Here is a 13,976-nt window from a genome sequence, read left to right as displayed (position 1 = left end):
CTACATATAATGGTGTTATAGGATAGTAGACTACGGAGGGACCCTACAGGCAAATAGGTACACCCCACCAATATATGTGGGAGGGGGGATTGGCAAAGACCTCGTCCTGTTGCTGTTCCGGGATCCTTAACGCATCATGTATTTGACCGAGCACTAAACAGATCCAGTGCCACTGTTTCATTGGATGCATCAGTGTATTCCTCATCATTGTTAAGATAGAAAATCAATGACTGATAGTCTATACTATTACAAGTGATTTATTTTTTATCACCATTAGTGTACATATAAGTTCTTTGTTCTTTTGGACACAGTGTTGCATTCATTTATTACCTGTACACATCTTGGTTCATTTGCATTAATTTAGGATGAACTGGAGATAAGGACTGGAGGGAAGGTCTGGCAGGACAGACTGCAGGGTAAAGGATGGACTGGATGGTAGGACTTATGCTGGGAATACACGATTCGTTTTTGAGGTTATTAGATGGTTCGACAGATAATTTCTGACATGTCCGATCTCCCTTTCTATCCTTCCGCCGCTCGATTTCTGATAGAAGTGAATGGAATGAGATAAGAAAAACGAGATAAGAGAATAGACTACAGAATCGAGCGGCAAAAACGATCGAGAGGAGAATCGAGCACCAGAAACAAACCGTGTATTCCCAGCTTTACTTGACGTACTGGAAGGTAAGACTGTCAGGAATATTTGGCAGGTGGAAGGACTTAGTAATCCCAAGGAATGTACACCACCAGAGGTGGTGCAGGACCAAGTGGACAAAGTCTATATCTGGGTAATGCTGGTTCCACACTATGCAATTTTTTGGCAGAATTACCTGCCAGATTAATTATTTCCAGCATGTCCGATCTGAGGATCGACCGATTTTTGAGCGATTTTCTGATCAATATCTGTTTGTTTCTATGGAAATCGATCAGAAAATCGCTAAAAAAAAAACGATCGATCCTCAAATCGGACATGCTGGAAATAATCGATCTGGCAGGTAAATCTGCCAAAAAATTGTATGGTGTGGAACCAGCATAAAGGTGGCAACACACCATACAATTTTTTAAATATCTGTTCAATTTAAGAATTGCAATCAATTTTTCTGACTAATTGTAACATTTCAAAAATATGACCAATGTACCACATACGTATGTTCATTTTTTCCCCAATTATGATAAAACTCTGAGAAAATTACTAGGGTGTGTATATTAATAAATTGACAATTTAACATTTTTTCATTTTTATCGAATTGCCGTAAAATCTGATCATTTTATTGTATCGTGTGTGGCTATCACCACTGAATGTCTGTGGTTATGCTTACATAACAAGAAAACAAAAAAAAATTACTCACCATTTTGAAAAAATAGCCAAAATAGCAGGAGTGAAATACACTGGAACATTTTTATCTTACTTAGCTTGATCCTGTTTCAAAGGAAATAAAGACAAAAACATAGAACAATAATACGTAATGAAGGAAAACAAGTAAACATATTCAATAAAATCACCAGATTTTTTTTTTTTATACAAAGAAACGTAAAAACAAAACTGACAATACCATTCTACAAAAGGCAGTTTAGAGAATAGAGAAGGCAAAGATGCAGGTAGGAAAAAAATGTAAAAACAATACCTAAGGGCTGACCAAAAAAATAATGCTACCTTTCATATATCTAGACTTCTTACAGAGGACAACTGATATTCAGGATTTATACATAGTCTGTTTAACAACCCCATATATGGAACACATGCAAGTATGTTGTGAATGTGAAGGCTTCAAGACAATGGCCCCTATTCAATTCACTTTTTCTCCTGTGTTTTCTCTTAGGGGATATTTTCACACCTTATCAATATTATGAGTATGGGATAGTTCCTGGTGGTTGTGAATACAACCGCCGAGGTTCTGGAATGAGCGAGACCAGGAGCCCAATGGTGCAGTATCGTTATACGAAGTAGATGATAAGTTGAGTAGTAAATTATACTCACAAGGGTGGGTTGCACTCCTACAGGAAATTAACCGTTCCCATTCGGTATCCCTGATCCGCTAGGCAGGTGCTGGTCGGTCGCTCTCAGGTATTTGGACATGTTGTGTACAAGATATTACCCCAAAGGGTTGGACTATAGCTAAAGAGACGTGTAGGAAACACCCAAAATATATCTTAACTTTAAATCATATAGTATAGGAGTAATAATATCCTACCTCCATCAATGAACAAAGCACATAGGTAGAAATAATTTTAACGACAGACAACAAAGACAACGCGTTTCACGGATACTGGCCCGTTTCCTCGGATAAATAAAAAGTACCTAAGAAGAGGCGCCCACACTCGCAGCTGCTGACTTAAAGAGACTCTGTAACAAAAATGTCATCCTTTTTTCTACCATCCTACAAGTTCCTAAACCTATTCTAATGTGCTCTGGCTTACTGCAGCACTTTCTACTATCACCGTCTCTGTAATAAATCAATGTATCTTTCCCCTGGCGGCCTTGTCGCCCTGTGTCTGGAAGGCTGCCAACTCTTCAGTGCTGATCTGTTATGCACGCCCCCCTCCAGGCCCCTCTATGCACACTCCCGTGTGTGTGTTATTTACATAAGCCAGCAGCGTCTCTGCTCTCTGATATCAGTGAGAGAAGAGAGCTGGATAAAAATCCTCTTCTGTTAGGCTGTGAAAGGAACTGGCTGACTCATACAGAGGAATTACTGCAGGAAAAAACGATCAGCCTGTCACTATTCAGTGGACGAGAGCTGAAGGGGGAAGAAGGTAAACACACAAATGATCTCTTGAGATTCAAAAGGAAGGCTGTATACAGCCTGCTTGTGTATGGATGTATTTTCTATGTGTGGACATACTGTACATCAACCTACTTCCTGTTTTGGTGGCCATTTTGTTTGTTTATAAACAGACTTTTAAAAACTGTTTTTGAGTACTTTTAATGCGGTGGGGAGCGGCGAAATTGTGACAGAGGGGAATAGGAGATGTCCCCTAACGCACTGGTATGTGCGATTTTAACAATACAGATTCTCTTTAAGCACTTTTTATTGACCTGAGGAAGCGGGCCAGTAGCCATGAAACGCATTGTCTTTGCTGTGCATTATTAAAATTATTTCTATCTATGTGGTTTGTTCATTGGTGGAGGTAAGATATTATTACTCCTATACTATATGTTTTAAAGTTAAGAGATATTCTGTGCGTCTCCTACACGCCTTTTAGCTATTACAATATTATGCCTTTTAAGTCATCAGCAAACAAGAGAATACTCAGAATGATGTTGGCAGTACTTTTTCACCTACTTTTGGTACTTTTTCAGTTGCAAAGTACTTATTTTATACAGAAGATGAAAATTGATTTCCTAGGAGAAAACTTAGGAGATAAAGTGAATTATGGTCTTTGGGGTTGAATCATCATTCTGCGTTAATATTAATGTGCACTAGGTCCTGTAGTTACGTGCGGAAGTCATGCTACTAGCGTATCTCGGGACACTGCCACGAGTAACCACAGGTAATATTTCTGTGTACTATGCGTGCTCAGCACACGGGACACAAATCAACCCCAATGGCTCTGATTCAATTAACTTTTCTCCTGAGTTTTCTTCCAAGAAATACTTCTAAAATTATCTTATTTACAAAATAATTTTATAGTACCTAGAAAGTAAAAAAGTACAGAAAAGTAGGTAAGAAAAGTGATATCTAACTTTATTATTTCTTTTTTGGGGCGCCTATATGGTATTTTATTGAGAAGGTGTGAAAACCTCTCCCCTGAGAAAAATCAGAAGAGTTCACTGAATCAAAGTTGATGAATTCTCTTTTACAGTGTGATGGATTAACCAGTGAGCCAGAAAGATCTCCCACCATGCATCACTACTGTATATGCAAATCTTGTCTTTATGCTCCTGAAAGCCAGGCACACATCCAGAACTGCTGGTATATAGTGTACCTATAGATTTCACAAAGCCATAGTAAACCATGTTGGTCAGAAAGTCTGAAACAGCTGAATGCATGTTGCATTCAGCTGTTTCAGACTTTCTGCTCCTCATCAGTGCATGGCATGGATTGATACGGCTCTATGGTATAGGGCTTGGACCAGTACTAGGGAGTACCCAGATAGCTAATGGAGACCCAGAACCACTAGGGTTCCTCACAAATCTGGGGAATCCAGACATTGGGTTATTGAACATTATGAAGCCTGATGCTGTAAAGAGAAATTATGCCTGATCAAGTTAAAATAGGCAATCAAGTTAAAATAAAAATAAAAACAGAATTATATATTTTTTTTATGAACCTGGTTGAGTATTTAAAGTGGAAACTCAAAATGAAAGTTTCTCTCATTTGGTGTCAGGAAGCCAGTTCCTTCATGTAACCTTTTCTTCTGTTCGTTAAATGTGTTCATAAGCTAAAATTCACATTTTTTCTTCAAGGATACCTGTGGCAATAGTGTTCTTTTTCTTACCTGTGCCTTTCTCCAGCCCCCATTGGCTTGTAGGTCCCTCACTGCCCTCCCGGTGCTCTTCCTCGATCCGCTGTTCGGCCCGGTATAGTAGCAAAATCATGATTACTGTGCATGCGCTGGCCTGGTGGCACACCTCCTTAATTGTGCTCCTGTGGCCAAGAGTGTTCTGCACAGGCACAACTATGAGTCTTGATACCTTGTAGATGTGCAGAGTGCTCCCCACAAAGAGATCGCAATCAAGGAGGCACGCCACTGGGCTAACGCATGCAAAGTAGTGCGTGACTTGGCTACTGTACCGGGCAAAACAGCAGATTGAAGAAGAGGACAGAAAGGGACCTACAAGCCTACTGGGGTTGGAAGAAGCCTCAGGTAAGTAAAATAGCACTATTGAAGTTCGCCTTGGGTGTCCTTTAAATGTTCAGTTTTGAAATGAGCATTCTGTAACCTGCAGTTGTGTATGCTGTATGCTGTGGCCTGGTCCTGGCAAACACCTAGAGCGCTCACAGAGGCAGTTTGCCCTTTCTAGAAATCACCAGCGATTTCAAAACTGCTTTGCCTATGTAAGCCTATGGCTGTGATTCCACAGTAGCAATTGCAGTGGGCAGCAGTTTTGGAGCGATTTGAATCAAGGTGTGCAGGTCCCAAAATCGCATACATCGGTCTAGAAAGTACTATTCTTTTAGCATTAAAATCACTCTCAAAAATGCTAGCAGGGCCCTGGAAAGCATAGAGACAGTACTGGTTGTACTAGAAGTTTGGCACACCAGGTTTACTACATGTGTCCAAGCCACTTTTGGCCTCCTCACTCGGACCGGTCCCTGAGCACAGCCTGTCTCTGCCTCAGCCAGTGATGTTGCAATAGGGAATGCAGAGGTAGCGACCGCACTAGGGCCCCCCAGATCCAGATGGCCTCCTTTGACTGCTTTACTTTTTTGGTGCTATGGTAATGATCACCTCGATGTGTCCTTTGATTAGTTGTAACCATTATGTTCTCCTCCTCCTCCTGCTTACACCTCTCAGACACTGTAGATGTCCTTGACAGGTTTAAGGCCCGGTTCACATTAGCGGTTGCTATCCGGAATCGCCGTGCCGGAGCCGTGCCGGAGCCGGACCGCATGCGGACCGGACGAAACGGACGCACGGCATAGCAATGAAAGTCTATGCGACCGTTCACATGCGTCCGTTTCGTCCGGACCGGAGCCGGACCGGATCCGGACTCCGGCGTCCGTTCCAACATGCGCTATTTTTTGGTCCGGCTGGTCCAGCTGACGTATCCGGACCGGAGCCGGAATGTTGCATCCGGCCAATGGAAACCAATGAGAACCGGAGAGCGCACAACACACTGGCTATAAAAACCGGATGTTATACCACACTTCCTATGCTGACTCTATGGTATGGTGGCCATTTTGGATGGGGACCACATGGCACCAGCGTTCACAGAGTGGAGCAGCAGTGACTTCATGCTGGAGCTCTTTGGCAGCAATATGGAGCAGGATCTGTCTGATAGCGAGGGGGTGAGGCCCTACACATCAGAAGACCTCATCCTACAGGTGCAGCAGGTACCAGCCCTGTGGGACAAGGGGGATGCGGACCACAGCAACATCAAAAAATGCAGAGGCCTGTGGAAAAAAATTGCCAAGCTGTATGTGGAGGACTTTGAGCACTTGAGCAAGAGACAGCAAGGCACAGAGGGTATGTTGACTAGAAGTTTTTGGGGGGTCTTGTGGTTTAGCTTGTGATGTATTCCACTTTTGCTATGGATTTGTGTCACCCACGTGTTGCCCACCCACCCGTGGCCCACCCACCTTTTCCCCACCCACCTGTACCCCACCTGTGATGTATCCCACCCACCTGTGATGTATCCCACCCACCTGTACCCCACCTGTGATGTATCCCACCCACCTGTACCCCACCTGTGATGTATCCCACCCACCTGTGATGTATCCCACCCACCTGTACCCCACCTGTGATGTATCCCACCCACCTGTACCCCACCTGTGATGTATCCCACCCACCTGCGATGTATCCCACCCACCTGTGATGTATCCCACCCACCTGTACCCCACCTGTGATGTATCCCACCCACCTGTACCCCACCTGTGATGTATCCCACCCACCTGTACCCCACCTGTGCTGTATCCCACCCACCTGTACCCCACCTGTGATGTATCCCTGTGATACAAGTCTGAAGAGTCTGTGTGAATGACTGGCTGTTAGGTAAGAAACACATTAGCAAGCTAGTCAGTAGGTAGAGAGGACATATTTTGCATCTTTTAGTAGTGATGGACCATTCTCCATAGAAAATCATTGGCAAGAACACAAGGTTACTGCAAGTTATAAAAACATACGGCTGTGCGCTGCGGTCACGCAGTGGGCATGAGGGATGAATCATACTTCCAAGTTGTGGATAGGCTGATGGTCGACTATACCCTCTGCAAACAAGTACTGAGCATGCGTGGCACGTGATATGGTTATATAACATTGTGTTGCAATAAGCGCGTAACCCTGAATTAACTGTTTCAGGAATTGCACGTTCACACGGGACTTAACCAGAACTAGTCCTGTTCATGAGAATATTGACTATAAGTCATCCAATCATAGCAAGGCTCATGCCTGAGCATCCCCAGGATGCAATAGGGAAAATGGGTGGAGCTATGAGTATAAGAAAGAGAGATTTCCCTTGCTCTGATGGGACTCTCCACTACTGACGAGTTGTGTGATGTTGTGTATGCGCTGCCTCCTGACGATCGCTGGTCCCCCGATACGGAGTGATGATGCAATATCCGGTAATGTATTGATTCTTTACTCTATTACTTATCCATGATTCACTGCTATACCTGTAAATAATGTAAATAATTGAATAAATATCCTAATACAGTGTGAAGTCGTAAGCTATGTATTTACCTAGTCTGTGTGCTAGTGTGAGTCGAGTGTGAGGCCTTAGCAACGCCAAAAACATAGCATTACATAAATGGCGACGAGGATGACTTTTGACCTCTGAAATATATTGCCTATGATTCTGTGGGTCTCTGGGTGTAATTTTGCAAAATTTGGCATTTTGCCAGTTAGTGGGGCAATTAATATAAATCTTTGTAAAATTGCCCCTGTATGGTATATTGACTTGATACTTGACATGTATATATCTTAGGACAGATTACAGGTGTGGGCAAAGTTTGGAGTCAGTAGCTCCTCCCACTTAGTTTCAAGTCAAGATATCTTTTGAACTAAGCAAAATTTACCTGTGGGAAGTTTGACCATTGGTGTCTAGAAGTTGAGGGGCACCTCTGGTCAAAACCACGCCCAGTTGGCAGTGTGCCAAAAGTAAGGCAATATGTTTAAGAAAAAGGCCAAATGCCCAAAAGAACCTGCGGAGATCCCCGGCTGGACCGAGTCTCCGTATAATATTATAGAAGTGGAATTAGCTAGCCATGGGTTGGCAGAATCGTGGGATAAGCAGTTGAAAGAATCAGAACCGGTTGATTTAGTTCAAGTACTTGAGAAACTCCCTGCCAAGGTAGGTGATGCAGTTACCCCAGCTAGAAGTAGCTGGGTGTTGGCCTCTGTATATCGTGGTGTGCACAAGCGATTGCAGAAGGCGTTCCAGGATCAAGAAAAGGCGGAACAGGCTCAACTTAAGGTTGAGGGACGCTGCCTGATGCTGGAATATAGTGGTTCCCTGTTAAAGCGGGTGATGTTGTTGCTCTCTCTAGATGTAGATAAAACTCTAGGGGGGGTTCCCCGTTAAAGCGGGTGATGTTGTTGCTCTCTCTAGATGTAGATAAGACTCTAGGGGGGGTTCCCCGTTGAAGCGGGTGATGTTGTTGCTCTCTCTAGATGTAGATAAGACTCTAGAGGGGGGCCCTGTTAAGGCGGGGCATGATGTCGCTCTCGGGCGGCATAGTTGTTGACAGCTTATAGAAAGCTTCAACAAAGATTGTGTAAGTTGAAAGAATCAGAATCCCTCAATGTTGTTACTTTACTTGAGGGTATTCCTGTTGGGAAAAGGGTAGTCCTGTTAGAAAAAGGAACTAGAGTAGGATGACAGAGTGATAGTTGCACAAGTGTCATCACAGGCAGCTGCAGATAAATACCAACATGTAACAGAATCTGCAGCTGGTAAAATAAATGTACTGGAGGAAGTAGCTGGGGAAGAGGCTCCTGTGATGACACATTTTGGATTGTTATCAGTGGAGCAGGGAGCTTCTGTAAATAAAAGGAAGCCAAACTCTGCCACTGATCATTGCACAAGAAATAGGACAATGTGCATTGAACTGGAATTGGAAGTGTTTAGCACAAATGTATTTTGTTCCATTTGAAAAGATTAGGAATAGCTGGGAACTTTCTTTAGGTTGTTACTGCTGTTTTTGTCCCTCTTAAGGAAAACCCCATATTTTTAATGATAAAATATGGATGGGAAAAAGGGGCAGAGAGTAACCTGACAGTGAATCTCAGCTTTTACTACTACGGTTTTTAATACAGTCTGTGTCTTTGTTGGTAGATTTCGGAGTATAATCTTGGAGTGCTGTGTTTAAACTTGTAAAGCAAATTCCTTAAAGTGACAGTATCTGACTGCACTGGCAGAATTGAAATGGTAATATAATCTGGACAAGACAGGTGGGTTAACGTTGTTTCTAGTGAATGTTTTATATGGTGAATCCGTTATAGCGAGTCCTGATTAATCGTGTATTCATATGTCTGGTTTTTGTTTAATTGAATGCATAGAGGAATGTTTTTTAAAAAAAAATGCATTTGTGCACGGGAGGTGAGTGCTCCTAGGGAATGTGTGTGAGCCAGTGAGTGTTTGAGATGCTGCTCTCCTCAACTGGGGGTGCTTGGCAAGCATTATTTTTTTTCATTCAGGAGTACATGCTGTAAAAAAAATATTGACCTTTAACTCTTACTTCATGGGATATGCGTCTTGTTTGATAAAATAAATGGTTAAAGAGGTGAGAAATAGTAAAGCAACTTTCTTGTGTGTGTGTGCGTTGTGTGTTTGGTGCAGCACTGTGCGTTGTGCTGGGTTTTGCTAGAACTTCCAAATCCCTGCAAATGCTCATTTTTTTTTTTTTTTGGGTTACAGGGTTAAATGTGATTATGGTGTCACGGTGACATCTCTGCCAGCAATTTTTCCCCTGGTTTCTAGCTATAATTGTGCAGGAGTGAAATTGTTTACCTGTTGAGCTAAGAAAGCTAGATTAGATGAGACCGTGTGAAAGAAATAGAATTGTGAAGTCTATTATGGCAATGTAGAATGAAAATATTGCGTAATTAGACTGGAAAACCTTTTTATATAATATGCCAGTGTCTCTGCGTCTATTCAGAGTTTTGTTTTGTTTTTTTTAGCACTGCACATGTGCAGGGAGGGGCGCAGAAACACAGGGGAAAAGTTGAGGGAGGATAGGGCCAGAGGCGGCTAGCGTGTGCGCAACGGTGTATGAGGGCACGCGCGTGGCGGGTGCATGTGCACAGCGGGCACATGCATGCGCAGCGAAAGGCCTAGCTTGTTTTTTTTTTAAACGGGCTAAGGTCATTAGTTACTAAATGAGATTTGTTTGTCTTGCAGAGAAATGTCTGGTTTCTCTAGGGTTGAATGTTGTACTGATTAGCTGAATGGCGTGAAGTGGCAGAATGTGTTGATGATGAAGTGTGAATTGAGTTGTTTCTAATGAATTGTATGAAGTTTGCTTTGAGACCTTACTGATATAGTGTATTATATGTTTAAGAATACCTCTGTTAAAGATGCTAGAATGTATGCATATGCTAGTTTAGAATAATACAAACAAACTGTGAAGATGACAGATTTTTGTTTATACCAGAAACTAGCTGGTGGGGTGGTTAAAGTAGAAACGATTTCTTATTGAAAAATGCATAAGGATGCGGTAGCTCCATATAGGGGAAAACCTGTATCAGCTGGGTTGGATTTGCATGCTTTAGAAGTTGTTATCATTAACCCCTCACAGGTTACAACCATTCCCACAGGTATAGGATGTAAAATACCTGACTAACATTATGGGCAAATAGCTACCCAATTCAGTTTTGCTCAGAAAGGAGCTATAGTAATAGGAGGAGTAATTGACTCCGACTATCAAGAATAAATTAAAGTGATCATGATTAACCTGGGAAATAGTGAGTTAATTATTGGAAGAGGAGAGAGGATGGGTTAAAGTTTTTAGGGGAGGACACTGTGTATACACAGGCCAAAGAGTTGTATAGCCCAGGTTCTCCTGAGGGCCCTTTTACACTTGATGCGCTGGTATGCATTAGTAGTAGTACGCATACAATTTTGTTGTTGTTTGTTTTTTCTTGTTTTTTGTTGTTGTTGTTTTTTCCCCAATGGCAATGCACTGTGAAAAGATTTCAATGTTTTTTCAGTGTATGGTGTGAAAGAGGCCATAGGGGGACACGGACGCTGGACTGTACATCAGTTGTTATTTTTTGATTACAGTTAACAGCAGCTGATTAAGTGTAGAGGGACCCTAATTCCTTTATTTGTAGAGAGGGAAGCCCATCAGTAAAGGGTGATGAATATTTTGGTTCTACTAATACAGTAAAGGTTGGAGCTAAAATGTGGGTCAGAATCCCCAAGGACCGCCTCCTCCAGCAGATGTGATTGCAGTAAGCAAGGACCGAACTCTGCTGGTAATGAGGCCAGAACAGGAAAAGTGGGAATATATCCCACAGGAAAAATGTTATTTGCAAGAATAAGTCACACTTGTTTGGGTTTTTTTTGCAGATTGATCTCCATGTCTATGGCATTGTCCTTGGAATCCTTGGTATCGTGTGGTTGGAAAGCTGTGGCGTTAATGCATGGACTTCAGGTATTCGAGTAACCGATACAGGCGATCCACAGTGACTTTCGTGTGGGGAAATAAAACCAAGGGTTGTCTACAGAGAAACTTTACCTGTAATGCTAGGCAAGCATGTGACGTTCTCAATGCTACTTTCAATGGAACATGTCTCGGTGGGGCCTACTTTGATATTTGTGGATATGATGGATGCTAAAGTGGACCCTGGGCATATAAAGAGACTACCTTCCACTTGTGCAAAGGTGGGGCAACATGCCTAAAGGACTGTGATTCATGCACGTTTCCAGCTGCCATAAACTGTTCTAAACCACACTAAATATGGAGAGAGTGGTATGACACTTTGTTAGGAGGATATGGGACATTGACTGGAACTCTTAATAGTCTTGATATTGAAACATTAGCAAATAGATTGCATAACGCTGGAAGTAAAATAAATGATGTCTTAACTTTACAAGCTAAATAGATGCCAACTATATGGGCGCCATTTAAAATTACAAGCTAAAATAGATGATGATTTGCTTGACTTAATTAACGCAAGTGCCTCTGTTATGTATGAAACAGATGTTGATATAACTAGAATTGTAAACTGGACTATCTGTTCCATGCAAACCTTACAACATCAACAACAGAAAGGGTTATTTCAAACTATGTTGTTGACTGGATGTGAGGAGGTTTGGAGGACCGTGTTCAGTTCCATGATAAGAACTGATCACTGGATAGATATCAAAGCACCTAAAGTGATGTGCAATGATACACTTTGCATGGGACAATTAACACTTTACAATGTTACTAAAAGTAGTATAATATGTAAGTATGTTATTTTGCCATTATTAATTGGGCCAGAAGGTGATCAGCACTTCTGGGTACCTACGTTTTATGGACAGGTTATTGATGACAGCAACAGAACACATGATTTGACTTTTTGTGATAATACTTTAAACAGTAAAATATGTAAGTTACAGTCTACTGTATATGAACCTTGTTTGTTACAGAACACTGTAAACAAATGTGGGTGGACCATAATGCCTATAACATACCGCCGGATGGTGGAAATAACACCTCAAGTGGTATGTATAGTGACAGATCGTCAGGTGGTCCCTAAAATGAGGGTGCCTTTTGCAGGATGCATACACAATATCACTGTATTCCAATGGGAAAATGAAACTTTTATGTTGATGCCCGATATAGCGTTAACTACAAAGGTTTCCTGGCAAGGCCAAGGTTTGGAAGTTCCCAATTGGGATCTAAACCTGACTAAACTAAAGCGGATTGTTGAAAAATCTAACGGAAGTGAAAAAGTGCTATTAAAAAGTTGAATAGAAGTATAATCGTACACCAGCTCAGTACTACCGTGATTGCAAACAAAATTGTTAAAGTGGGCTCTGCCATAGCAGATGCCACCTCTCACCACTGGTGGGATGTATTTATGGGTTATTCGCCATCAGCAGAAACAATGATGAAGTGGATAGTTCATCCTATTTTTGATTGTAATGATTGTTATAGTTATCCTATCCAGATGGAACTGGTATGTGGCATATGGGATCTGTTGTAAGGGAAAAAAGTTGTCATGGTTTCATATGTTAATGGTCATCACTAAGGACCGAATGTGATACAAGTCTGAAGAGTCTGTGTGAATGACTGGCTGTTAGGTAAGAAACACATTAGCAAGCTAGTCAGTAGGTAGAGAGGACATATTTTGCATCTTTTAGTAGTGATGGACCATTCTCCATAGAAAATCATTGGCAAGAACACAAGGTTACTGCAAGTTATAAAAACATACGGCTGTGCGCTGCGGTCACGCAGTGGGCATGAGGGATGAATCATACTTCCAAGTTGTGGATAGGCTGATGGTCGACTATACCCTCTGCAAACAAGTACTGAGCATGCGTGGCACGTGATATGGTTATATAACATTGTGTTGCAATAAGCGCGTAACCCTGAATTAACTGTTTCAGGAATTGCACGTTCACACGGGACTTAACCAGAACTAGTCCTGTTCATGAGAATATTGACTATAAGTCATCCAATCATAGCAAGGCTCATGCCTGAGCATCCCCAGGATGCAATAGGGAAAATGGGTGGAGCTATGAGTATAAGAAAGAGAGATTTCCCTTGCTCTGATGGGACTCTCCACTACTGACGAGTTGTGTGATGTTGTGTATGCGCTGCCTCCTGACGATCGCTGGTCCCCCGATACGGAGTGATGATGCAATATCCGGTAATGTATTGATTCTTTACTCTATTACTTATCCATGATTCACTGCTATACCTGTAAATAATGTAAATAATTGAATAAATATCCTAATACAGTGTGAAGTCGTAAGCTATGTATTTACCTAGTCTGTGTGCTAGTGTGAGTCGAGTGTGAGGCCTTAGCAACGCCAAAAACATAGCATTACAATCCCACCCACCTGTGATGTATCCCACCCACCTGTGATGTCTCCCACCCACCTGTGATGTATCCCACCCACCTGTACCCCACCTGTGCTGTATCCCACCCACCTGTACCCCACCTGTGATGTATCCCACCCACCTGTGATGTATCCCACCCACCTGTGATGTATCCCACCCACCTGTACCCCACCTGTGATGTATCCCACCCACCTGTACCCCACCTGTGATGTATCCCACCCACCTGTACCCCACCTGTGCTGTATCCCACCCACCTGTACCCCACCTGTGATGTATCCCACCCACCTGTGATGTATCCCACCCACCTGTACCCCACCT

The 13,976-nt window shown here is 42.4% G+C and overlaps 1 protein-coding gene and 2 long non-coding RNA genes across 4 annotated transcripts in view; 2 read left to right on the top strand and 1 right to left on the bottom strand.

Moving 5' to 3' along the window:
* Positions 1 to 13,976, top strand: part of LOC137522742 (uncharacterized) — a 29,474-nt gene that overhangs the window by 8,556 nt on the left and 6,942 nt on the right. The gene's annotated exons all lie outside the window — the stretch shown is intronic.
* TMEM25 (transmembrane protein 25) overlaps positions 1 to 13,976 on the bottom strand; it is a 43,181-nt gene that overhangs the window by 22,529 nt on the left and 6,676 nt on the right. For both annotated transcript variants that reach the window (XM_068242802.1, XM_068242803.1), the window contains exon 2: positions 1,350 to 1,420. In XM_068242802.1, coding sequence (XP_068098903.1) covers positions 1,350 to 1,398 — 49 coding nt within the window. In that variant the 5' untranslated portion in view covers positions 1,399 to 1,420. The remainder of the gene's footprint in view (positions 1 to 1,349; positions 1,421 to 13,976) is intronic.
* Positions 6,619 to 13,558, top strand: LOC137521490 (uncharacterized). The gene is made up of 2 exons (XR_011022139.1): positions 6,619 to 9,054; positions 11,174 to 13,558. It is a non-coding gene; the product is annotated as an uncharacterized lncRNA (long non-coding RNA).

The sequence above is a fragment of the Hyperolius riggenbachi genome, chromosome 6 (genome assembly GCF_040937935.1).
Source record: "Hyperolius riggenbachi isolate aHypRig1 chromosome 6, aHypRig1.pri, whole genome shotgun sequence".
In the NCBI taxonomy this organism is placed as follows: domain Eukaryota; kingdom Metazoa; phylum Chordata; class Amphibia; order Anura; family Hyperoliidae; genus Hyperolius; species Hyperolius riggenbachi.
This window is presented reverse-complemented; position numbering and strand designations above follow the sequence as displayed.